Source organism: Aquila chrysaetos, chromosome 26 (assembly GCF_900496995.4).
Source record: "Aquila chrysaetos chrysaetos chromosome 26, bAquChr1.4, whole genome shotgun sequence".
NCBI lineage: Eukaryota > Metazoa > Chordata > Aves > Accipitriformes > Accipitridae > Aquila > Aquila chrysaetos.
In genome coordinates this window covers 17,002,119-17,025,999 of record NC_044029.1, presented here as the reverse complement: position 1 = coordinate 17,025,999, position 23,881 = coordinate 17,002,119, and the positions used below count along the sequence as shown (strand labels likewise).

At 39.2% G+C, this 23,881-nt stretch overlaps 1 protein-coding gene across 6 annotated transcripts in view; it reads left to right on the top strand.

The window, feature by feature from the left end:
• The window catches only part of TBC1D30 (TBC1 domain family member 30), a 57,745-nt gene extending 36,041 nt beyond the window's left edge, over nucleotides 1-21,704 (top strand). For 4 of the 6 annotated variants that reach the window (XM_030002862.2, XM_030002858.2, XM_030002860.2 and 1 more), the window contains 9 exons: nucleotides 986-1,171; nucleotides 4,755-4,923; nucleotides 6,392-6,560; nucleotides 9,545-9,650; nucleotides 15,159-15,271; nucleotides 15,445-15,584; nucleotides 17,240-17,446; nucleotides 17,655-17,711; nucleotides 18,996-21,704. In XM_030002862.2, coding sequence (XP_029858722.1) covers nucleotides 986-1,171; nucleotides 4,755-4,923; nucleotides 6,392-6,560; nucleotides 9,545-9,650; nucleotides 15,159-15,271; nucleotides 15,445-15,584; nucleotides 17,240-17,446; nucleotides 17,655-17,711; nucleotides 18,996-19,777 — 1,929 coding nt within the window. In that variant the 3' untranslated portion in view covers nucleotides 19,778-21,704. The remainder of the gene's footprint in view (nucleotides 1-985; nucleotides 1,172-4,754; nucleotides 4,924-6,391; nucleotides 6,561-9,544; nucleotides 9,651-15,158; nucleotides 15,272-15,444; nucleotides 15,585-17,239; nucleotides 17,447-17,654; nucleotides 17,712-18,995) is intronic. The other 2 variants (XM_030002859.2, XM_030002861.2) reach the window with 1 other exon arrangement.
• Nucleotides 21,705-23,881: the final 2,177 nt, after the last annotated feature.

Genomic DNA, 23,881 nt, shown 5'->3' with positions numbered 1-23,881 from the left:
AATTACATCGTAATTCCCTTTGGCCCACCAAAATTATTTCTTTGGCTTCTTTGGTCCTTCTGCACTGGTCTGATTAGTGTTATAGCTGGGGAAAAAAATTGCTATTACTGATTTTTTTTTTTTTCTCCTCAATTTCTACTTTTTTATTTTAAAAGAAATACTGGAGTTTAATGGAGACAAAGGAACATAAGTGGGGTTTTTTTCCTCTTCTCTATAAACAAACACAAATGTTTGCTGGGACTAAAAAGCATGTTTTATAATATAGCAATTAAGCATTTTTCAGTTATCTTACAGGACTGAAACACCTTTGTTTATGTGTATTTCTCAGCTAATTAACATTTAATATTTAAAGCAGTGGGCAGTTTTAGGGAAGAGCTTAATAGATTTGTATTGCTGTGGTGACTTAAATATTAGTCTGTTTACTTATTTAGGAGATATTACTCTGTTTAGGAGAGATTGTGTTCTATAACCACCTTAATTAAAGTATACAGAGCAAAATACTTTGTGTTCCTGATTATTACAATTGTCATTTGTACTTGGTAATTTAAGCTTATAGACATTACTTGTGAAATATTAAACACTGTAGTACATGTTTTGCCTTTCACTTATAAATCACTTAAATCTCAAGGACACCTTTTTCTGGTTTTCTTATGTTTTGAAAACTTGGTTGCCTAGTAGTTCTTTTATAGTTCAATAAAAACAGTTGCTCTTTTTTGTTCAATTAAGCAGCTGTTATATCTTGCCTCTTTGAAACCTAGGTGTCTGTTAATATCTTCTGTGACATCTTCATGTGAACATCTTTTAGGTAACTTGTTTGCTTAAGAGCTTGTTTAACCTATTTTTCTTCAGTAAGCTAAAGGTTTATAGATTAAAAAAGAAACATTTCCATCAATTTTGGGAGTATGTATTGGGAGGGTGGAGGTGGAAGGAAGTCTGTTCTTTCCTTTTTTTTTTTTTTTTTTCTTTTCTTTTCTTTTCTTTAAAGGACCTTCACCGAACGGGTTGCAGTTCTTACTGTGGCCAGGAGGCAGAGCAAGATCGAGTGGTATTAAAACGTGTTTTGCTGGCTTATGCCAGGTGGAATAAATCTGTTGGCTATTGTCAAGGATTTAACATACTAGCTGCACTTATTCTGGAAGTAATGGAGGGCAATGAAGGGGATGCCCTGAAAGTAAGTAAATTTCTTTTTTTTCAGTGTTGAAGATTGCTTTTAGTTAGTGAACTTTAGAATAAACAAGTACATGAATTTTGTAGGCAGCCTAAAAGGGCAGGACTCAAAGGAGTTAACCAATTTATATCTGCAGATTGTTTGTTATACTGTCTGAGCTAAAATGAACAGTTTGAATGTTATCACTGTTAAATTTTTTTGCAAACAGAAACAAATGAGGGCTTGGACATAATAAAAATAAATGGGAACACTGCTACTCACTTTAGAATGTCTTATCCCATAATCCCAGATCTGCTTCCAAACACCATAGGTAACTGAAACCATCAGATTCCATTATCAGCCTCTTGTGTGGCAATAGCATGCAAGACAGTTAATAAATCTGCTGCATTTTAAAGCAAATTCTAGGAAAACACAAAATAAATATTTAAAATGAAAGTAAATCACTTTGAAGCTACTTTCTGGGCTACAGTAGTCATACAGTGTTTTATTTTTTTAGACCTTTTCTAATTAACAAAAAGCTTAATGAAATTTATGATATGTCAGAAAATGGAAATACAGTTTACTACAGGATGTGGTTTAAGGTTTGCCAAGATCATGTGCAAATTTCCTTAAGTAAACTTGCTTATATGTGTGAGTTGGGGTCAGATTAGTAAAAGATGACTGTGACTCTTTGAGATACTGAGCTGTTTGTTTTGCCTTAGACAATGATTTAAATATGGTAAATATTTAAATTCACTCAGAGCTCCTAAAATATAAAGCTTGTGGTAGTAGAGTCCAGTTAGCCGGTATTTAATACTTCATTGTAGAAAGCTGCCTGTAATAGGAAGAAAATACCATAATATACCTACTTCATATCAGAGAGTAAAATTTCCTTTCAATAATTCTTGCTAAAAATTTCCTCAGTATTTTAAACTTCAATTTGTCACATTTTATTGTGTTCTTATACTGTCCAGAAGCTCCCAAAACACATTATGATAATACAGAAAATACGATTGCCCAAGGTTTATGAAGTCCAAATTGATTATAAGAACTGCATGCATCCTTATATTATTGGTTTGTCTTTTACTGTGAGTGGTATCAGGCTCCTTGTGCTAAGGAGGCAATGGAATGGTGCCAGGCTGCTCCGGAGAGGTAAAGCACTGAAGGCTGTTAGCACCAAAATTGTTCTTACCTGGCAAAAATAAGAATAGAAAATTCTATTAGAAATTCTAATAGAAAATAGTCACTTCTTTTCCAGGCTTAGTGCATGGGCTTTGCAGTGTTGGAATTTCCCCAGAAGAGAGAGGGGAAAAGGGAAGGGGGGAAAAAAAAAAAAGGAACAGGGCGGGGGGGGGGGGAACCCAAGGAATTGAGGCTTAGCATGTGGCCGTTTCATTGTTGTAGTCACTGTGCCATCTACAGAAAGTGATGAGTGACTTTGGAACAGCTGCAGAGGCTGTTGCCTGTAAAGCTGCCCTCAGGATTGGAGCTACGAGGAAACTATGTTTGGATTATTGCAGAATATATGAGTTAAGGGAGCAAGGGGATTCTCAGGGCTCGCCAGTCAGGTCCCCTTTCCGGGAAGGACATTATAAACAAAAGCTCTGTGTCTAGGAAGTGTCTCCCAGAGGCTGGGAAACAGCTGGTACTACTGACACCATGGGGCTTTATCAGCACAGGACCCAACATGGTAGTTTCAGTGAATGCCCAGCCAGGGGTGCTTGAGTCTCTTCACTAGTAAGGTAAGCATGTTTAAGTTAAATCCCTGAAGACACCTCAAAGTTAGCCTACCGAAACTATGGTAAGCCAGAAAATCACAGCTTGCATGTGTAGAAACTATCAAAGTATGCATAAGGTCTCACATATATGGAAACTTAAAACCCATTTTTTCCTGCATATTATTGTGGGGAAATACTACAAAGTCAAATAATAAAAATAAATAGAGAGAGATGTGTCATGAAGAAAGTATCTATTGCAAGCTCGTAAATATGTGAAGCTGCTTTTTTAAAGTAGCATTCTCAAAAAAAATTCACGTCAGTGAAATAGAATGGACTTCAGTGTTGCAAAAAGATTTTTGTTCTTTCTTATGCTCTCATGTATCTGAGATTTCTGAAGTAATACCACTCAGTAGGACAGGAGCAACAGCCTTTATAAAATAGTTTCTTTAAGGTAGGGATTTATGGCTTATGTCATAAGAAATTAATGAAAACACAAATAGCATAGTTGTAAGTTAATGTTGCTATATTAAATTATTCTTCCGATGGTTGAAATACATCTGAACAAAATAAAGCATATTTTTAAAAGACAATGAGTTGTCCCAGTATTCAGCAAAGGTTAGGGAATGCATCTGACAAAATATGAGACTCCAGCTTATTTGTGTACTATGTTTTGATCACCTATTTCCTTTAAATCCTTAAAAACTTAACAAAACCAAAAAGAAACCACCATCAAAAAATGTGTAAAAGCTGTTGATTTTCCTGTATTGACTACTGATCTACGTGCTTTAAAACATGGAACAGAAGACTGTTATTGCCTGAAAAAATCTTGCAAGGACAAGTGGTAGCATGCTGTCACAAGCAGCTGGGAGAGAAAAGGAAGCAGTAGGACTATGTAAGGTGGTGCTCTTGGAAGTCCAGTGTCTGCCAAGCTATTTTTGTGGGCATCTTATGAAACGAGAGGGATTGGAAGGAGGATTGTCTCCTGTGTATGAAGGTGCCATGCTCCTCTCAAGCATTAGAGGCTGCATGAAAGAGATGAGAAGGATGCTTGTTTGAAATTTTAACAAAAGAGTAACGGAGAGCTGAAGCACATGGGATGACCGCACGCAGGCTCTCTGGATATGGTTTGTAGAGTGGCCATAGAGATTGTTAAAAGATCCTGAAGTGAAGGTCAGCATCTTCTGTTGGGCTGATGGTATACATCAACTTCTGCATATTTCTTCATTGCATTTGTTCATTCAAAAGTTTGACATTATCCAGTTAATACATTACCACCCATGTAGTTGAGCTATCTCACTTGAAACAGATGTCTGTTTAAAAAGTCTCATGCTGCTTAATTTAGCACCTTTTAAAGTGACAAGATGAAGTGCAGCACATGGTAACACATCACAGTAAAATGTGTGGAGAATGTTTTTTAAAGTACAGTATCTTGCATTTTGGAGAGGGGAAAAAAGATGATTTGGAAGATCAGTCTTCTAGTTGTGGCAGTTAACAACCAGAGAAGGAACAGTGGAACTTTCCAACAGTGTGGAGAATCTCATAAATGCATACAGCATCAGAAGTGCCAAAAGTTGCCTTTGGTTTGAGTAATGCTTCCAATTTGGGCATAGCTTAGTGTGACATGGATTTTGGTCACTAATGGTTCATAAATTCTGGACAGCTTCAAGGGGCCTTTGCGCCTTGATTGCTTGTGGATACCTAGAGTACCTGTGGATGCTTAAAATAAATGTTTTCTCCCCATATAAATGGAGATACCAGAGACGTGTTGCCACTGGCTCCAAGCTGTTCTTTAGTGAACAGAGAACTTTAAAATTCTGTATTTTTTTCTGTTATTCCTAGAAAATAACTGGCTCTAAGTCCTACATGATTATATTTTGTTTTCCCCACAGATCATGATTTACCTAATTGATAAGGTGCTTCCTGATAGCTATTTTGTCAATAATCTCCGTGCTCTCTCTGTGGATATGGCTGTTTTCCGAGATCTTCTACGAATGAAGCTTCCTGAACTGTCCCAGCACTTAGACACCCTGCAAAGAGCTGCTAACAGAGAAAGTGGAGGTAGGTTCAACAGAAAATGCGTTTAAATTCTTTTTTGCTATCGTTTTGTCTAAGCACTGGTCTAAAAATACAGTCTTTAAGTGTTTACGTGAGTTTAGTGCTTATATATTTTAAATTGTTAAGGTGAAAAATGACCGTTTCCATTATTGATAAGGTTAACATAAATAGGTGTGCTCTCAGGAAAAAAATAAAGGGGAAATAATTTGGTCCCACCACTAATCGGATCGTGTTGACAAGGATATAAAATGTATGGAGTGACAACACTGTAACACATAGCTTAGTACAAGGGCTACCTTGAAGAGGTTGTTTCTTGCCTTTGCTCAAGATACCGGTCCTACCATTGCTCCTTGTAGTTGCTAGCTTACATAGCGGTTCTGTGAAGAGTTACAATGTGAGAGCCAATGGTGGCTGGTTACTATTGCTTCACCTGGATGCTTAGCAATACACAGATGCAAAACTCAGAAGTACTTCTTGGGTTGCTAGCTGAAAACTGGCTTTGCACTGTGATTTTTTTTTTTTTTTTTTTTTTTTTTTCCCCCTGGTGTAGCATTCCCTCCAGACTTCATCTAAACAACATACAGCTCTTTTATTTGGTAGTGTTTTGGGGAAGGTGGGTTTTTTGTTGTTGGTTGGTTGAGTTTTTTTTCAGTCTGGAAGCTAAGTGCACCCTTAGTTCCATCTTAGAAAAGATCTGCTACCATGTTCCATGTAAATAAACTATGACTGTACCCAAACTGTGTAAAAACAAAGAAAGGGTATCACGGAAGTATTTGCTGTTTGAAAGTGTTTTCACAGGCAGCAGCCTCTTTGGTCATGGCCTTCAGTGCATCAGTAGATACTAGGATGCACTAAGTGTTCTCTAAGCATAACAAGAAAGTAAAACTTCAGAGTTTCAGGCTGAAATACTAAAACTTGTTTGAAACTTAACAAGCCAAAAGGAAAACTGAATGTGTTACAGTCGCTTCTGCTAAGCTGGCAGTGCATCAGGGTATTAAAACAATAGATAAAACTTTACAGAGACAGTCACCTTCACCTTCATGTAGATAAAGACTTCTTATGCCATTAGTTCCTGAAGAAATGCAGTGGTTTGGGGGTTTTTTTGGTAGTTGTGGTTTGGTGGGTTTTTTTTAATAAAAGCTTTTAGTTCATATGGCTTTGGGGAAGGAAAAGCAATCTTTCTGATATAAGAAGAAAAAAGAAAGGTGTGGTGGTGTTTTCCAAGGTTTACAGTCTAAAACCAATGCTACTGCTACTTAGAGCTTTTTGCAGTGCAGCAGAATGAAAGGTGATGAAGTATGTAATTTTTCCATTGCTCTTTTTCTCAGCTTATCTTTGGACAGCTGCAGGCTAAGTAAGTTTTGAGCAATAACAGCGGTTCTAGAATGTCTGGATTTCAGTGTGCAGTTTATATTCCTTGTAAAATAATAGTAAATTACAATTACTTTAAGATTTTTACTTTTTTTTTCAGGAGGCTATGAACCCCCACTTACAAATGTCTTCACAATGCAGTGGTTTCTGACCCTCTTTGCCACTTGCCTGCCTAACCATACAGTTTTGAAGATCTGGGATTCAGTATTCTTTGAAGGCTCTGAAATTATACTGAGAGTAGCTTTGGCTATCTGGGCAAAGTTAGGAGAGTAAGTGGTTATTTTTATCTGATTTTTCTTTTCAGTACGAGCAATGTGTGTAACTTACGTTGTTCCAAAGGGCGTGTTCTTAATTCTAAACAAGATGCGATCTTTCAGGAGAATGATTCTGCTTTGAAAAAGCTGCACGAAGTGCCTCTATGGCTTCCCCAAAAACATGTGCTTCTGGCATTGTATCAGAATGGGCATAATAATTAATTGACCCTTTCTGCAGGAAATGTCTCCAGTTGTTTGTGTTGTCTGTGTGTAATGTCTTCATGCTATGCTAAAAGGTTGGCTGGACTTCCCAGAACGTAGACCTCTGAGGGAGCTGGTAAATACTCTGTGGAAAGACATACAGAGAGACTTAAGGGTGACTAGCTAATTTAGTTGGGTGCCTGAAGCTGGGGATGTTAATTCCTTATTTTCACTTAAGGAGACTTAAGGATTTGAGCCTATTGGCTATACCCAAGAAAAGAGTTCAGTGTTACTAAGAGAATGATTTAGTGTTACATGGTTCTTTTCTGTTAAGGCCTGCAAACAAATTTTCCTGAAATTCTCTGCTTTTAAGCACTTGCTAGCCAAGTTTCTATTATAGTCCTTTATGGCCTTGGAAACTCACCACATAGGACAAAACACAAGAGATGGTCAGTTCCTCTAAACTCCTCTGTTGTCATAGCAAGTATTTGCATTCCAAAGAGTGTACAGCGCTCCTGGAGAAATGAGTTTTGTCACTGACTTCAGTGGGAGGTGTGAGCTCTGACAGGTTGAGCAGATGTTAGCTCAGCTGGAAACTTTTTTCAGCTCGTGTCAGCAGCTGCATCAAATTTTTCTTGTGATGCCTATCAACACTCACCTTCCTTTGTTCCCTGAGACTGAACCACTGGGATTTATGTTAGCTTTGTCCTTGGAGGTTTCATTTCTTTTTTCTTTCTAAATAAATTAGCACTGCAGGCTAGTAGTGTTGTAAGAGACTTTGTTTAGTATATTTAATTTTTAATCTGAAGAATAATGATTAGAATAATAATTTCCTATGAGCTTTGTTTGTTCAGTTCATTAATGAAACTTGCATGAATCATTTACATTAGGATTAAGCTATACATAGTCCCATTGTGCTTTATTACTTTGCACCACACCTTTAGATAAAAGGTCCTATTGCAGTGGGTCTCTGTGCACCTAAAGCTGTAATTAGGCATGTTCCACCTCATAACACGATAAAAAAGAAAGTCGCTGCTTTGAAGATTTTACTACAAAACTTAAAGCAAAAATGAAACGTGTTTTTTAAAAACTGGAAGGAACAGAATGAAGAAATCTATAAGACTATGTCCAAAAGAATAAGCTGATCACACTGCACACCTTGTAGCTGTTGTTTGTGGGGCATGGGAGAAGGTCTGGGAGACTTGGGGGCAATTAACAGAAAGGGACACTGGTGGGATAACCAGAGATCCAGAAAATGATGAGTCACTAAAACTGAACAAGAATTGAAATACAGTAAGTTTGTGATTAATGATATCAAACAAGATGGGGAAGTAAAAGATCGGGCCCTGTGTTTTTGCTGGGAGAGGATTGTGATTTTGTTCCTCTTTCTTCTCCACTAAAAATAGAACAGGGGGGATTTAAAGAAGTGGGGCCTGAAACAGTGATCATAGTCTCATGATCTTCATACTTCTCAAGACTATCTTTCTAGACCCAAAAATGGGGTGAGAAGTGCATTTCCTAAAATGTGGGTGGTTCAATCATACTTCTGTTTTGAGGGAGACTGAAGGAATGGGGAGGTTAAAAATAGGTGCAGCAGAGAAAGCAGTATGTGGAGGTCATGAGAGACTGAAGGTATCAGGGAAGGTAAGCAGTAAGCTTGTGATAATTGGCTACATACCCATTGTTTCTACTTTTTTTTTTTTTTTAACTACTTAATCATTCTTTTACCTAAACTATGTTAAGATTTCAGTAGGAGTTTCATAGTTCAATGGTTGTTCCCTATAGACACTGAAGATCAAGGGAAGCTTCCTCTTCTAATCCTTAAGAAAAAAGGCAGGGTACTTTTTTGATCATTCCAGCAGCTGTATTTTACAGGGGAGGCTACAATATGCAGCCAACAATGCACTTGTTTGGGATAGAAGTAAAACCAATTTTTCACTTGACGGGAGAGGATGTTTAGCAGCTGACTCTAACGTATGTAGAACAGCAACTCACGAAAGCATATTATTCATATTTCTTTTCCTTTAGCTGACACTCTGTGGGTGATTTTATGTTTTTAGAAATTTTTTTAAAAGTGTGGGGGGAAAAAAACCCAAAAAACCCAACTGACCCCTCCCTCCAAAACCAAAACAACCCCCCACACACACCACTAAAACAAAAAAACCCCCCAGAACAAACAAACATCTGCATCTCTAATTTAGAAGTAGCATTCACAAATATGCAGGATATGAGTGAATTTTCCTTCATTCTGCAGTATGTGAGCTCAGCTCTTTTGAATACAATGACATATATAAATACACCTATACTTAATTTACTCCACCAGAATGTTTTCTGGCTAGCGAATATGTTCCCATCTGACAAAACCACAGTTCACCCAGTGAATTCAGCCATTTGGTGCATAGTGAAGAATGGGCGATGAGGCAGTCAAGAAATCTTTATGCTCCCTTTCTGAGCTGATGGGTGAGCTCCCTTGTTCTAGTAGGACGGAGGATTTATTGATTCTCATGTTGTAGAAGGGGCAGAGGGAATAACCTGTCTGGACATGCATGAATCCTTTATCGTGAGCAGTCAGGACAGTAAGCTGTGCTCAGTATATCCTTTTACTGCACCAGCATTTCCTATGTGATGCGCACAGTTTTATTATTTGGAAGTGTATGGAGAATTGCAATAAACTTAAGAATTAAGGCAACTAATGGAAGTGCATATTTCAATGATGACAGAAAGTTCAGTTTTGGTTTGCAGGGGTATATTCATATGTAAAAGTAAAATAAAAAAACCCAACATGTATTTTGATGTAGGCAAATAGAGTGTTGTGAAACTGCAGATGAGTTTTACAGTACCATGGGCAAGCTGACCCAGGAGATGCTGGAAGACAGTCTGATTGACAGCAATGAACTCATGCAGGTGAGTAATTATGATATAATTATTGTTTGTGCTTTCTACACATCCTTCAGGTGCTGATTTCTAACATTACGTTTTTGTTCAGATACTGCAGAAACCTAAACTCTTCCAAGAATAAAAGTTTAAGATAAATGAGTTGAGCTAGCATGTCAATGAAACAAATAGGTGACGTGCAGTTAAAGCTAAAATCTTACCTTATACATTAAGAACAGAGAACCATTAGGCTCCATTTGATAAAAATTGGTTGTATGTTGACAGCTGAAAGTTTGTTGTGATATAATGCCCAATTGGATTTACACAAGTAAGATGTAGAATCTTTTAGTAGTCATAATTTTTAGGATGTTCTTTTGTTTTATGTTTTGGTCAGCTATTTATTACACTGTGTCCTTTTCATTTGGCAGAGACTGTGGGAGGCAAGAGTTTATCAAGCGAGTAGGAGAAAAAAAATATCCTTCATGATTTAAAAAAAGCCATGAACAGTTGTCAGTGAACTATAAACAAAGACATTTGTAGATAATTGCAGCCCCTGAATTCTTAAAGCATACGTCATTGTATGAGAACAAAGATCCACATTGTTCTGGGAAAGGAAAGGGCCTTTACTACTGCAGATACAATTTTACTGATTTGCACTTGCACTTCTCTTTGTGATATCCTTGAGGTGTTGTCTGCCTAGATGTTTTATAAAGACTTCATGCTACAGTTCTGGAACTTTGCTTTTGATGAGTTAGAGCATGGTGATTAAATGGGTTCAAATACAGGGCACATGGTTCACCTGAAATATTTTACCTGTCTTAGAGGAGGGAAAAAAAGTCAGTCTCGGTCTATGAAGTTGCATGAGTTTATTAACAGCGGTTAGCAGTTGACTTCCGTTACTCATTATTGGAAGCAAAACTTCCTGAGTGTCTGGGATAATACCTAGTCTGGTAAAGTACTGCCCCGAAGTAGAGGATTACTTTCAGGTTTTTTATTTTTGTTGTTATTGTTTTTTTGTCTGATGAGGGAGCTCTAGGAATGGGAGAGCACTGTGGCTTTGTTTCAAAAATGGAAGTGCAGCTGGTCAGAGGTACTCGCATGCTTTTTAAATAAGTGTTAAGGTTTTTCACAAGACAGTTCAGATATTGAGGATGCATGAGGAAGGTGGCACAAGCTGATGCCTTCTCATATTCATTGTGTCTCAGTTCCTGGTCTCAAGTGTAATACAAAATCAAGATGTGAGAAAGAATAATGTTGGAAAAGCTGAAGTGGACTTCAGTGACTCAGTGAGGATTTCTTTCTTTGCTGTTGTGTGTAATAGAAGATAAGGCATAGGTAACTGACTGGTTGAAGGGATAGAAGGATCTTTGGGGTTTTTTCCACTGTTGCAATTACAAGTATACTAAATTAGCAGTCTTTTTGTGCTTCAGCAAAAATAAGCACTTGGTACAAGGTATATGTGTACTCATAGGGTACATGTGTATTTTGTGACACTGACAGGAGCATTATGGTAGGATAGCATTGCCATTGATACAGAGAATGTGGCAGGTTTAAGTTTTCTGCATAGAGAAGCAGTGTGTCTGGTTTATGTGTTTTCTCTCAGTTGAAGAAACCACACTGTAGTTCAGGTAGTATTCTTAAGTCAAAGGCAGGCACTGACAGTGTAGCTCTCTCCATCTGAGGTGTTCACTCCAGGCCCTCTTTACCGTAAGTGGAGAGAATTAGGCGCTAAAAGAGTTTACCATTAGGGTATGTGAATGCCACCATGTGTCTGGCTGCTGCAGTTGAACAATTTTCTCTGTGCTGAAGAAGAAAATAAAGAAATATGAACCACTGCATTAATAAAAGGATCCAGGCTGCTTGAAGACACTGTTTTTTAAATTGCTTTAGGCTTTTCCAGAGGAGTCAGCCAGAGATGAATGTTAGACTGCTTCGTTTTCAAAATGTTTTGGGTGTTTCTTTTTTCTTTTTTCCCCTCATCAAAATCTGAACGGTGAATTTACATCTAATACTTTTTACAAGGTAGCTCAAGGATTAGTATCTTACTGCAGGAAAGGATTAATACCCTATTCTGCCTTCCCTACACATTCCAGTAAAGGTTGCTGGTGGCAATCATCTCACTAGAAAACAAATTGTGCTCTAAAAGACCTGCTTCCTTTAGGAGTTGGAGGAGGGATGTGTGGCTGATCCTTTAGAGGCAAGTGTTGACAGAGCAGATGTCTAAAGTAGATCAGAGGACTCTTGTCCTCATTCTCTCCACCAGCATGTATAGTTGGTACAAGTTTATAATTAAAAATGCCTCCCTCCCTCCCATGCAGACAGTACATATACCTGGGATTGAGAGCTTAAAGCTTTTGCAGATTTGGCTCTTGCATGGCAAGAGTTCTTACAATGTTGTACTGAGGAGAGCATGGAGGGATTGGAGGAGCAAGCAAGCCTACAGCTTCCTCCTTTTTCACATTGAACAGTTTAGGTAGATAAAGGGTAAGTGCTGTACATGTCAGATGCTAGACCAGGTATGTATTCAGGACTAGAAGTTAAACAAATACGGTATTCAGTAATGTCATTTTATTGGCCTATTAATAAACTTTGGTTCTAACATGGAGGCAGAAGGCTGTACACCAGGTGTCTGCAGATATTCTAAGCAACGTGTGCTACATTGAGTACATGCTTTCATGTCTTGTCAGAAAGCGAGCATTTTTATAAGCAGCTAAACTAATTCAGTTTGTATGCCTAGAAACATTGCAGCATAGAGGAGATGAGAAGCAAACAGGAAAAGGAGAGGCAATCCCTGTGTGCTCACTGTGGCGGAGGGGAACAGGGATTAATTCCTCTGTAGTACCCTAGCATTTTAGACCATCCTCTGTAGATGGTTACCCTTATTTGATGGTATTCGCTGTTAACTTTCTACTTGAGTAGCACTTTGGGGTTTTTTGGATGTGTTTTTGCTTTTGCTTTTTGTTTTGTTTTCTTAGTGAAGGTGAAAAGAGAGAAGAGCCTTAAACCAGTGTGGGGTGGCTCTTGAGATAAGTGTGTTTGAGCTGTCTGCAAAACTGCTTACCCTCTTGGAAGTCACAGCCTATCACTTTCTGTATGGTGTTCTCCTGAGGGTGTGGATGGCTTTGCATTTTTTAGGGTAAGGCAAAGGATTGACAAATGCTACTGATTTAAGGTGAGAAGAGAGTTTTTTTTTTCTTTGTCTCTTTTCTGGTTCCCAGAATCTGTCTCTTATGGCCATAAATAAGATGGTAAGTTTGGCTACATCATGGTTCATATGTGTAGGCTGTTTCACTCTGGCACAGCTTCACCAGAATTAACCAAATGGCATCCAAGGCTGTGTACAAACTAGGAACAGGCTGCTTTGACTCTGAAGCATTGCTGTGAGGAGATCACAGGTGTTGATTGACAATGTTTTTTTAATTTCCAGTGGAACTTGCATCAGCATAAACTTTGTTTGTGGATCTCTTAACCAGGTGGCAAATGAGGCCTCCAGTTATAATCTGATAACAAGTAATTAAGCTAAAAACATGTATGCTAAATGAAAGAAATTGCACGGGATCTGGAATAGACGCAGATTGGAGACAGGCAAAAGCTAAAAGCATAATCTAAAACAGTAGGTGCAAGGAGTAAATGGAGGATTCGGAGTCGACTGTTTTACTTAAAGGGTAACTGGCATATGGAACAAGTTACCAGAAAAGGCTGTTGACATAAAGGGTAGAAATAAATTCCAGACACACCTCCTTCTCTATGAAGGGAGAGACTCAAGACATATGGGGAAAAAAAACCAGGGAACTGTGGTGGAGATCAAACAAGCAGGCAGGCATGTTGGGCCGGAGGTAGATCTTTCTCCAGATCATAAAATTCCTTCATCTAGTAGACTGCCAGGATATCGCTGTTCAGGCCCTAGAGAACACTTGTCTTTCACAGTAGCATTGTAGTTTCATGGAGTGGCAAAGTTTCAGTTCATGCTCTGGGTTTTTGTAGGCATCCTCCTTGCCTTAGAGTCTGTGCATGGCTCGAACTGTAAAAAGCGTTTTCACGCAGGAGCCTGTTGAGCTGCACTCCAGCCGGCAGCATCCTTCCTGCTCCTCATTGCTTACAGCATTACCATTAGTGAAACAGTTTTTTTCTTATTCTGTCAGGAAAGGTCTAGTACTGAATTCATGTTTGTGATTTTCCTTAGTGTATTTAGCACAGGCAAGGCACAGTTCAAGAATGGATTATGTAGAAATTGTTCAAAATTTCCTTTCATCTTAATTGAGGCCATTTGCCTTCAGATGAAAATGTCACTGACTTAATAGCACAGGGGAAAAAAAAGTATAAGTGAAGAATTCCTGTCATAGCTAATGAGAAATTGTTATGTTGCTGTCTTTCAGAAGACATTTAATTTTCAAGATGGAGAAAAGCTATAATATTTCAGAGAAACTATGAGAAATTATATTTTGGCTATTTTTCTTTTTACTTCTGATGTTGAGACTCCCAATGGATTGTGTGTCAGTTATCTGAAAGTCCTGAATAGTTTAAGTGTACAAAAGTAGGAAAAAAAAAAAAAGGCAATTAAAATAGGTAGGAACAAATCAGCAGTGATATTGCAATGAACGTGGTGTGTCTTTATGCCAGGCTGGCTGGTGACACATGTTCTGTTATTACAAAATGACAAAGCAAAAATAATGCTGAAAGCAAATACATTTGCAACTATTTATCTTCTTTAACTCTGAGTATTGAAGTAAATAAAATGTATTGGAGTTTTTTTTATGGCCTCTTTTTAAGTTCTAGGGACTACATGTTGAGTTCAGAGAGTTGCAGAGAGGTTTCACCATGGAACAAATTTCTTTTAAAAGAACAACCTTCACTACCCCTGTCCCCCCCCCCCCCCCAAAAAAAAACCTCCCAACCCCCCCCATCCCCCCCAACAAGAACAATCAAAACCAGAAACTGAGAGGAGGAAAGTTAGCTGGATAATGTTGGGTCCTTCCTCTTTGGCTGTAACTTTCATGTGGAAGTGATTTCCTTCACACAAGTTCTTGGGGCTGCTCAGGTGAAGTAATGGATCTCTTAACAGTCCACATCAAGTGAGGATCTGCTCCTTCCTATCTATGCTAATGTCAATACCTTGTTGAATACTTGAGCAGAAATGTAGGTCTTCTGGAAGATTCCCAAAACCTCAATGATGCATTCATGCAAGTGAAATCGTAATTGGAGGAGGAGGAGGATTTCTGGTGTGCTGGCAAGGAAAGGATTGACAATGATTATTAAATAAGTATAGGAATTGAAAAGGACCCTACATCTCATGTTATCTGTTCCGTTTTTATTTTTTTTTTCTCTGAACCATGTATTTTTCTAGTGAGTCAGTCTTTATTTTTCTTGCAGGAAATACTGACTGAATCATAAAACTAGACCATTTCCATTTTACAGCACTAGAGAATGTGCAGCCTTTAATTCTGCAAGACTGAAAGTCTGTTCATGGAGAAATCTTTTGTGGGACTGTTAGTTAAAGTGAAAATTTTAAAAGCTGCATTTTTTTTTTCCATCCCCTAGACTGTTTATACCATGGCTCAGTTTCCCTTCCCACAACTGGCAGAATTAAGGGAGAAATACACGTACAACATTACTCCTTTCCCTGCAGCAGTGAAATCAACTTCACTTTCGGGGTAAGTTTGAAATGCACTGCTTATGGCATATAAGGTTATTGTTTACCCTGCACAGATAGTGAAAAGGCAGGTGGCATCCTCCCTTGTATGCTCCTAAAGGAGATAAAGATGTTTGGTGATGATCATATTTAAGAATGTCTCTTTCTTATTTCTCTTATGTTCTCATTTGACAGAAGGCTAGGCAGAACCAGAGACAGTGATGAGGAGAATGACCTAGATGATGAAGACTCAATTGCCAATGCAATTGGCTGTCTTGGACCATTAAGTGGGTTTTTGGCACCAGAGCTCCAAAAATACCAAAAACAAATGAAAGGTAAAAGTGCTTTTGTTCATTTTGGAAAACATAGTTAAATCTGCATCACCTTGCAGAAATCATCTGTAACTTCATCTGTGAAAGCTGCTTTGAAAATTGTATTTTGTATTCACATAGAGCTTACAGCAGGTACCAAATGACTTGCTCTGCAGTCTGTGAAGAGGAGTTCAAAGTCAAGTTTGAAGGCTGTATGTGTAAATTAAATGACAGTGTGGGTTAAGGATTTGGCTACAGTAATGGTTAAAAATCCAAACCCATAGTGTTGCCCACCCACAAGAAAAAAAAAGCACATGTGTGGAAAAAAGTCCACCCTAAATCTGTGCTTATTTTCAAGAAAGCTGTTAGGTAGTCGGCATTTTCTGAAGAGTGTACATGTAATAAATAATCTTGACCTTTATTAGCATATGCATGGCTAATATTGGAACCTGTCAGCAGTGAGTGAATTCTGCAGGTCATTTCACTGCGCTTTTGGCCAAACCTTCAGACTGTTGTATGTTTTGGGTATATTCACTTTTTTTTTTTTTAAATTGGGTATGGTTTAGGTGTTGTCTCTATTTTTCAAATCCATCCACATTGTAATAAAATTTCTGACAGAATTATATGTTCACCTGTGCAAGCTCTACAAGCAGAACAAAATTCTGATCCATACAAGCAAAGCAGATCATTTGTTAACTTGCAGCAGCTTTTACAAAATGGTACTGGATCAACAGTGATTTTATATCCTGGGAGAGGCTATAGTTATTTATCCCCAACCCACCCCCACCTTCCCCCCCCAAAAAAAACCCCGACTGATGTAGCAGTCACTGTTATCTGATTACACATCATTCTTGTGGCTTGGTTTCACCGAGACCTGTAAGCTGCAGTTGTCCTCTTGATTGCTGTGGTGGTTTGTTTTTCCCTTCCTGAGGGACTGTAAGTCTCTACCTGCTGCTTCAAGCTAGCACGTAGTCAGAACATCAAACTGCTGTTGCAAACTAAGCCAAAGACAAACAAATATCCCTTGAAAAAGAATTACCCTGTTGACCCTGGAGTGCCAGTTTGGTGGTGCATCAGAACCAGCTGTGAAAATAAATTGCACTGCTGCTGTTAATCTGCAGCTGTTGACTGGAGATGCTCTCAAGTTGCCTGATCCTCAGCTGCTCTGCGCCTATCCCTTTTGTTGCTACTAGCAGCTTTCTCCCTGTTGTGCTATAACTGTTTCTTGATGCTTCTTGCTGGTATCACTAGGTCGGTTGTATAGTCTCATGCCTGCTTGACTGTAATGTATTTTATAACTTGCATTGTTAGCCTCCTCTTTGACCAATTGAGTGTCTTTAATAACCAGTTTGTGAATTACTTTGGTGATGGCTTGATGTACTTTTGGGTAATTGAAGAACTGTGCTTGTAACTTTGCATTGCTATGTTAATTGACTTTTGTACTCTTTGAACTCCCCTCAAACCCTTGCTATTCTTAAGCAGTAGTTCTAGAAATGTAATACTTCTTATTATAAATAGTGCAGCTTTGTTAAATATGCATATTATAATAAATTTTTAATTAAAGACTACAGTTAAATAAGACTATAGGAATCAGACATAGACTTCCCTTGCAGATAATCTGCAGAACTCTTGAGTATGCCAACTACTCCTCATCTCCACTTTATTCCCACTCTGTGCAGATCAGAATGAAGAACAAAGTCTGGGTTCCAGTAACATTGCAGAATTAAGTCCAGGAGCAATAGACTCTTGCCGAAGCGAGTATCACGCTGCTTTTAACAGCATGATGATGGAGCGTATGACCACTGATATTAATGCACTAAAAAAGCAATATTCAAGGATAAAGAAGAAGCAGCAACAGCAGGTTCACCATGTCTATATCAGAGCAGGTAACATATCAGAACATGCTTCATTTACCAATTTATTACAAGCTAACTTCATTATAGGAGACAGGGCAAATAACATTCTTTTACATTTAACCAAATAGACAAAACAAGAGAGACTGATGGAATATATAACACATTAGTAGTAAAGTGGATACCACTTTGTACAGACAGATTGTAAATGAGAGGGTGATGTTTTTTCTTCTTTTGTCAGGATCTGAAGGTGACGACCCTGGGATTTTTTTAGGTCCCAGGGACCAGCTGAACAATGGTACTTAAAAGTGTCTTTGCTATCTGGGTGCATTGTGGTGATCTCTCTGATTAAAAACTTCAAATCTTTGGCATTCTTGGAGTTGACATACTGATGCACTGGAAAAAGTGAAATGAGGAGATGAGTACGCTTCAGACCAAGTGGCAGGTAGATTCCTAGCTGGTCCGTGTTATCCTAACTCCTCTGAGTTCAGGTATGGCAAATTATGCAGCTGAAGAACTGGCTTAGATGTTCCATTGTGGCCGACAGTTTACCTAGCCATAATGATACTGCTGTGAGGATTGAGCTGGACATCAGGCCGTTATTTAGCAATCTGTGTTACAGAGCCTATTTCCCCAATTGGCAAACTCGGCAATGTGGAGTTTAGCAGGAACAGCGCAGCTGAGGGTTTTAGTGGGTGTGCAAGCTGAACACAGCCCACCCCACTCATTCCTCCCCACTTAGGTGTCACCTTTCTAAAGTCAGCATTGAACCATGCAGATGGGTCACTGTGGAGAATTTTTATTCCTCTTCTAGATTGTCTAAACTTGTCCTAGCAGGAGCATTGGAATACATAGAGCTGCAATTTTTCATTAACATCATTTGTAAGGAATTTTTTTTTTTTTAAATATTGGCAAAGTATTTGCTTTAAACAGAGGCTGTAGCCAGCAGAAACAGTGCAAACAGTAAAACGTTGATTCCCAAGGATTGCCAATCCCCACCCCCCAAACATGAACCTTTCTAATCTTACTAATCATGATGCAGGGCTGGGTTTGTGGTTTAATCAAACTGTCATCTAATTACCTAATTCTGAGTCTACTGCTCTGGTTTAATAAGAGGACCTAATAGGTGTGGTTTATCCGTTAGAAATACATTGGTTCAGTCTCCAGTCTTATTTGACTGACCTTGTATAGGGACTGAAGTGCCTCTCATGGTTGGAAGAGAAATGAAGGAGAGGGGAAAGATCAGAAGCCAACGTTAATGTTAAACTATCAGTTACAGTGCAATTCCAAAAATTGAGATGCTATTTCTGTTATGATTTATTTTCATGGTATTCCTGTATTCCATAGGTAAGAAGCAGGGAGGGAGGACAGAAAATCTTTATTATAGAAGTTACAGCTTTGTGTTTGACCCCAAGATCAAAGAGAAATTCAGTGATTTTTCTTTTTTTTGTAAATATCTGTCAGTCCTACAAACCTTTGCTATATCTCATAGAAGGGCATCAGATTTGATGGGGCATCCTTAGAGCATTAATTGGTTTTGTCCTTTTACAATACTGTGTTTCTCTTAAACACTTTCTTTCAGACAAAGGGCCAGTTACCAGCCTCCTCCCTTCTCAGGTAAACCATTCCCCAGTGATAAACCACCTCCTTTTAGGAAAGAAGATGAAATTGAATAACAGGTCTCTCAAAAACGCTGTTATTCACATCCCAAGTCATGCTACAGGGAAGATGTCTCCCATTCCCCAAGAAGATCTTAAAGCAAAACTGAACTCTCCATGGCGCACTCACATACGAGTTCATCGAAAGAATATTGCTAGGGCTAAAGGCCAGCTGGGCTATGGGGATACTGTAGGTCTAATAGATGAGCAGAGCGAGAGCTGTAAAACAAATAGTCCTGGTGCAAAGGAGGAGACTTCCAAACATTCTGACTCTGGAGAAAGAGAAGGAGGTAGTTTGGATGACAGGACTACTCGAAAAGCTGACCGGCAGTCATCTGAGCCAGTCTCTACGGACAGCAGTACAAACATGTCAGTGGTTCAGCTAAAACTGGAAGCGCTGGAACTTGCCTCGGATAACAAAACCAATGCTGAGTCAACATCCCATCAGTCCAGCCAGCCATGTTTATCAGAGTCCTCCAGTTCATCCAGAGACAGTGGAAACCTGGCTAAATCTCCCCAGCCTGGGAACCTGAAGCCACAAGTCTTCAATCCTTTTCCCAGCGTCAAGCCTCTTCGAAAGTCAGCTACAGCCAGGAATTTAGGGCTGTATGGCCCCACTGAAAGAACGCCAACTGTACACTTCCCACAGATGAGCAGAAGTTTCAGTAAGTCTGCCAGTGGCAACAGTGGGACCAGGAAACGATGATGTACTTACTACCTGGCACTTTCTATTTCTGACAGCAACAAAAAATTTGTATTGCCTTCCCTCCCCACCCCCCAATGTGTGCGTGTGTACATGTGTCCCAAAGCGTTTCTAATCTTTAATTAAGTAGTGGGGACAAAAGTGGTTACCAGATGTATAAATATGTGTCTTTGACAATTGTGCTGCCGTGTTGTTATGGGATAGATTAGTGAAGATGCACTCTGGCACCCTATTGTCGATTCTGATGGTTCTGTGGTAAAATAAATACTGATTTGCAGTGTGAAGCATACTGTTTTCTTAAATCTAACTCAAACATAAAATCACTGGCTGCCTTTAACCCCTCAGCCCCCCATGGCTGCCTCCTGTCTCCTTCAAAGCTTGAAGGACAAATTGTCTGGTGCAGCAGACACCTATAACAGTTTTTATGACTGTTATGCAGCTTCCCCATTAGACCTCATCATCACGCTCTGTGAGCAGCTGAAGAAGCCATGACTAACAGAAGCACAAGCAGCCCTAGCAATCAAAAGTACCCCTCTGTGTCTGGCATGACCACTTAGCTACTGGGCCATCTGGCTTCAGATGTTCTTGAGCAGCATTTTGTGCTTCTCTTCCCACAGCAGTCCTCTGCTGATACTGCTTTTAATATAAGTGTAATCAGTGAGCATGAGAATAGCAGACATAAGTCCGTCCACAACACTGGTTTGCTCCTTTTCTGTTACATATGTACATACATACATTTCTGCTACTTACTGCTGGACAGTTGCAGCATGCAAAATTAGGAATTAGGTACAACTATATGTGTAGTTGTATGAGTATTATGGCACATCTTGGCTTCAGTGGATTTAAAAGCTATTATCTAGATTACAGACTTGTAATTAAATCATATTTGCCAGCTTAGCAGTAGGTAAAATATATGAATGTTCCAAAGTAGTTTAGGGTTTTAAATTCTATAAATAGAGTGATTAGATACTTAGGGTGCCACTTATCGTTAAAAGCCAACACATGAGCCACTGTGTAAGTGGGATGGACCCGTGGGACTGCCATGGGCTTCCACGGCTTGATTCTGGTTTGGTGTGAAAGAGCAATGGCAAAGCGATAAGCTGAGTATTTACTTCCAAATCAAAAAGCAAAGCTGGTGAATACTGTAAGACAAAATTTTTTTTTTTTTTTCCTATATATATTAAACAGTCAGGCAGAGAAGCTAAATGTGGATAATTCAACTTCAGGACTGCAAAATCAAGCACTCAAACTCCAAGAAATTCAGGTTGCTCTTAAAATGTTACAGCTCTGCCAAATTGTATGTATTGACTGTGATTCATTACCTTATTGCTTCCAAGTTTCCCATGACATGAAAGTGCCATTACTTTAAACTGGAGTAAAAGCAGTGATGATGAATCAGTCCCATTGTATGTAATATCTTACTTCCTCTTTTAAAATTCTTTGTTAAATTTGCAAATTAATATATCATTGTCTATTTATTAATGTATCCCATAACCTATAGGATTTGATATCAGTTTTACTGTATACAATAACTTATAAGCTGTACAATATATCCTGTTTACTGTTGTGGGGACAGTTTTATTTTGTTGTTGTTTTATACAAGTGTATTCATATAAATAATATACAAGTATGAACACTATAAATATAAACCAGATGTAGATCAGATCTTGCCCCTGCCTTATTTTCAGGTTATAGTAGTATTGTCACTAATGATTATTTATAGTGCTAAGTAAATTTAAAACAATGTAGAATTTAGTCAATGATCATGGACTGTATGAGAATTGTTTCTGCCTTGATTAAGAAGAAATGGACTTCTCAAAATTTTACTGTGAATCATTCTCCCCAGTTTTTCTTAGCTTCAGTGTATCACGTGGCTGTATACGGAACCAGTAAAAATAAAAGGACTGTCATTCTGCAAAAACTGCTAAAATGTTGAAGGTACATGTATGAATTTTCAACACGTTAAGCTGTGATTAAGCAATGAAAAATTAGCAAGCTTTGCATGGATATTGGTCTGGGGAAAGAAGTGCCAGTAGAATACAAGTTCTAGCGATTTAGACGTAATCAGTAATTGACGAGTGTGCTCTGAAAGTCTTGTACTCTACTTGGACCATTGGGATTGAGGCAAAGGAACCATGACACCTCAGTGCATTAGTTTGGTGATGTTTGCTGCAGGCAATTTTCTTTAAGTACTGCTAGATGAGAAAATTGAATGTCACTTCAGCTGTTCAGTACCTCAGAGGATGTTTACTCTCTACCTGAAATCTGCCTGTTGAACATACAGCAAAAGCAACTTCATCGCTTGGTACTGAGGGTGGAACATGAAGATGAGATCCAGAGAATCAGGAAACTCCAGAGACATTTCCAATTTTTTTTTCCCTAATGAATCCCTTCAGCAAATGAGGTCTGGTGATGCGGCTGTGCTTGGAAGAGTGGTGTTGCAGCACTGAGGACGTTGGGAAACATCATGGTGGGAGTCTCTGCTCCATAAACTTCTGCATTTTGTTTTCCTTGAGGCCTCCTTGTACTAGTGCTCTCTTCCATGTGACTAAATGACCTTTCTGTTTATTGGGTTTTTGTAACTCCTCGAGTCTTTTTTTTGAGGAAGTATTTTATTAGGATCAGATTGCCTTTTATTTCTGAGAATGTGTTTCACCATCATCAAATGGAAGCTCTCAAGGGCTGGGCATTTGATTCTGTTTTGAGAACACTTAACAGGCCTGCAAGTGGAAATGGACCCAAAGCTATTTTGAGATTATTCAAAATTGCCTACACTTTGGGGGTAAAAATGGTAGATGGTAGAAATCAGTTTTTCAGAATTGCAGGCAGCAAACAGTTGATTTCATCCACAACTGCAGCTAGGGGAAATATAATTTTGTATACTTAAGAAAAATCCTATCATAATCCATTCAAAGGAATGTGTTTGCTAGAAAGACAACAAAATGTTCTTTCAAGCAAAAATAAAATGCAGTCCTTTACACTGATATTTCCAATTCAGGTAAAAGTTCATGTTCAAAATTCAAGAGAGACTTTAACTCCATTTCAAACCTCCGCAACATGTATTTTAAACCATGTGAAGTTGTTCATGCAGAAGTAAGGTGGGTGGTTTCACTGCTCTGTAGTTTTCCTTGACCTTCTCGCAGTGAGTCACCCAGTGCCTGTCCCCAGGCAGCAGTCACACCTGGCTGAGTGGCAGGGAGCCAATGTCACCATCTGGCACCAGCTCCGCTGAAGCACGAAGAGACGAAAACTCATCCTAATGGATCCCTGTCCTTGTCCATGCTTTGTTTGCTCCAGTTTTACTCGCTATTTGTTGGCAGAAGATTGGTTCAGGGCAGGGGGTCATCGTGGAGCCCTGCGAGTGATTTGAGATGGGCAGTCGTCCCAGACGAGCACCTTCAGCCCGAGTGTCATCGGCCAGCGGGACCCGTCAGGTCAGGCTTCTCGAGCAGCCACAAACTGCTGTGTTTGGACAGCAGTTGGTGTTGGTGACAGCATCCGAGGGAAGGTGTTCTCCTCTGGGAGGGTCGTGCATGGGCAGGGTGGGTCCAGGACGCTGCAGGAAAGTACATGCGTGAAGGGTACTTCTATCTTCTGCATGCCCTTCCCCGCTGAAGAGCCAAGCCTTCATGGCTTGTACGGGCTGACTTTGGCTGACACGAGATACTTAACAACATTTAGGACACAGAAGTGGTTTGCAGCGTAAGACCGTGTCAAGCTAGCTGGTGTCCAGGCCCAGCCTCCCCCAGCCTGCAGGATGCTGGTTCAGCTGTGCTTTATCCTACAAGCAGCAGACAGCATTTACTGGCCCACCGCAGGTTTAAAAAGAACCACAAAGGTTTCCTAGTCTTTTTCTGATAAAATCGTATCAGACCACACTGGCTTACCATAAATGAGCAGGCAGGCATGGGACGCAATGCAGGTGGATGGAGAGGTTGGGAGGAGGGAAGGAGCAACCCATCCAGGCAAAAGGTGCAAGAAGGTTTGAGGGAAAGCAAACTCCTTGGTGCCTGTGCTTCTTTTTAGGTTGTGTGTTTGTAAACAACAACGAAAGGATCGGATGCACGTTGTGCTGCTCCACCAATCCTTCATGTGTTCAAAGTAATC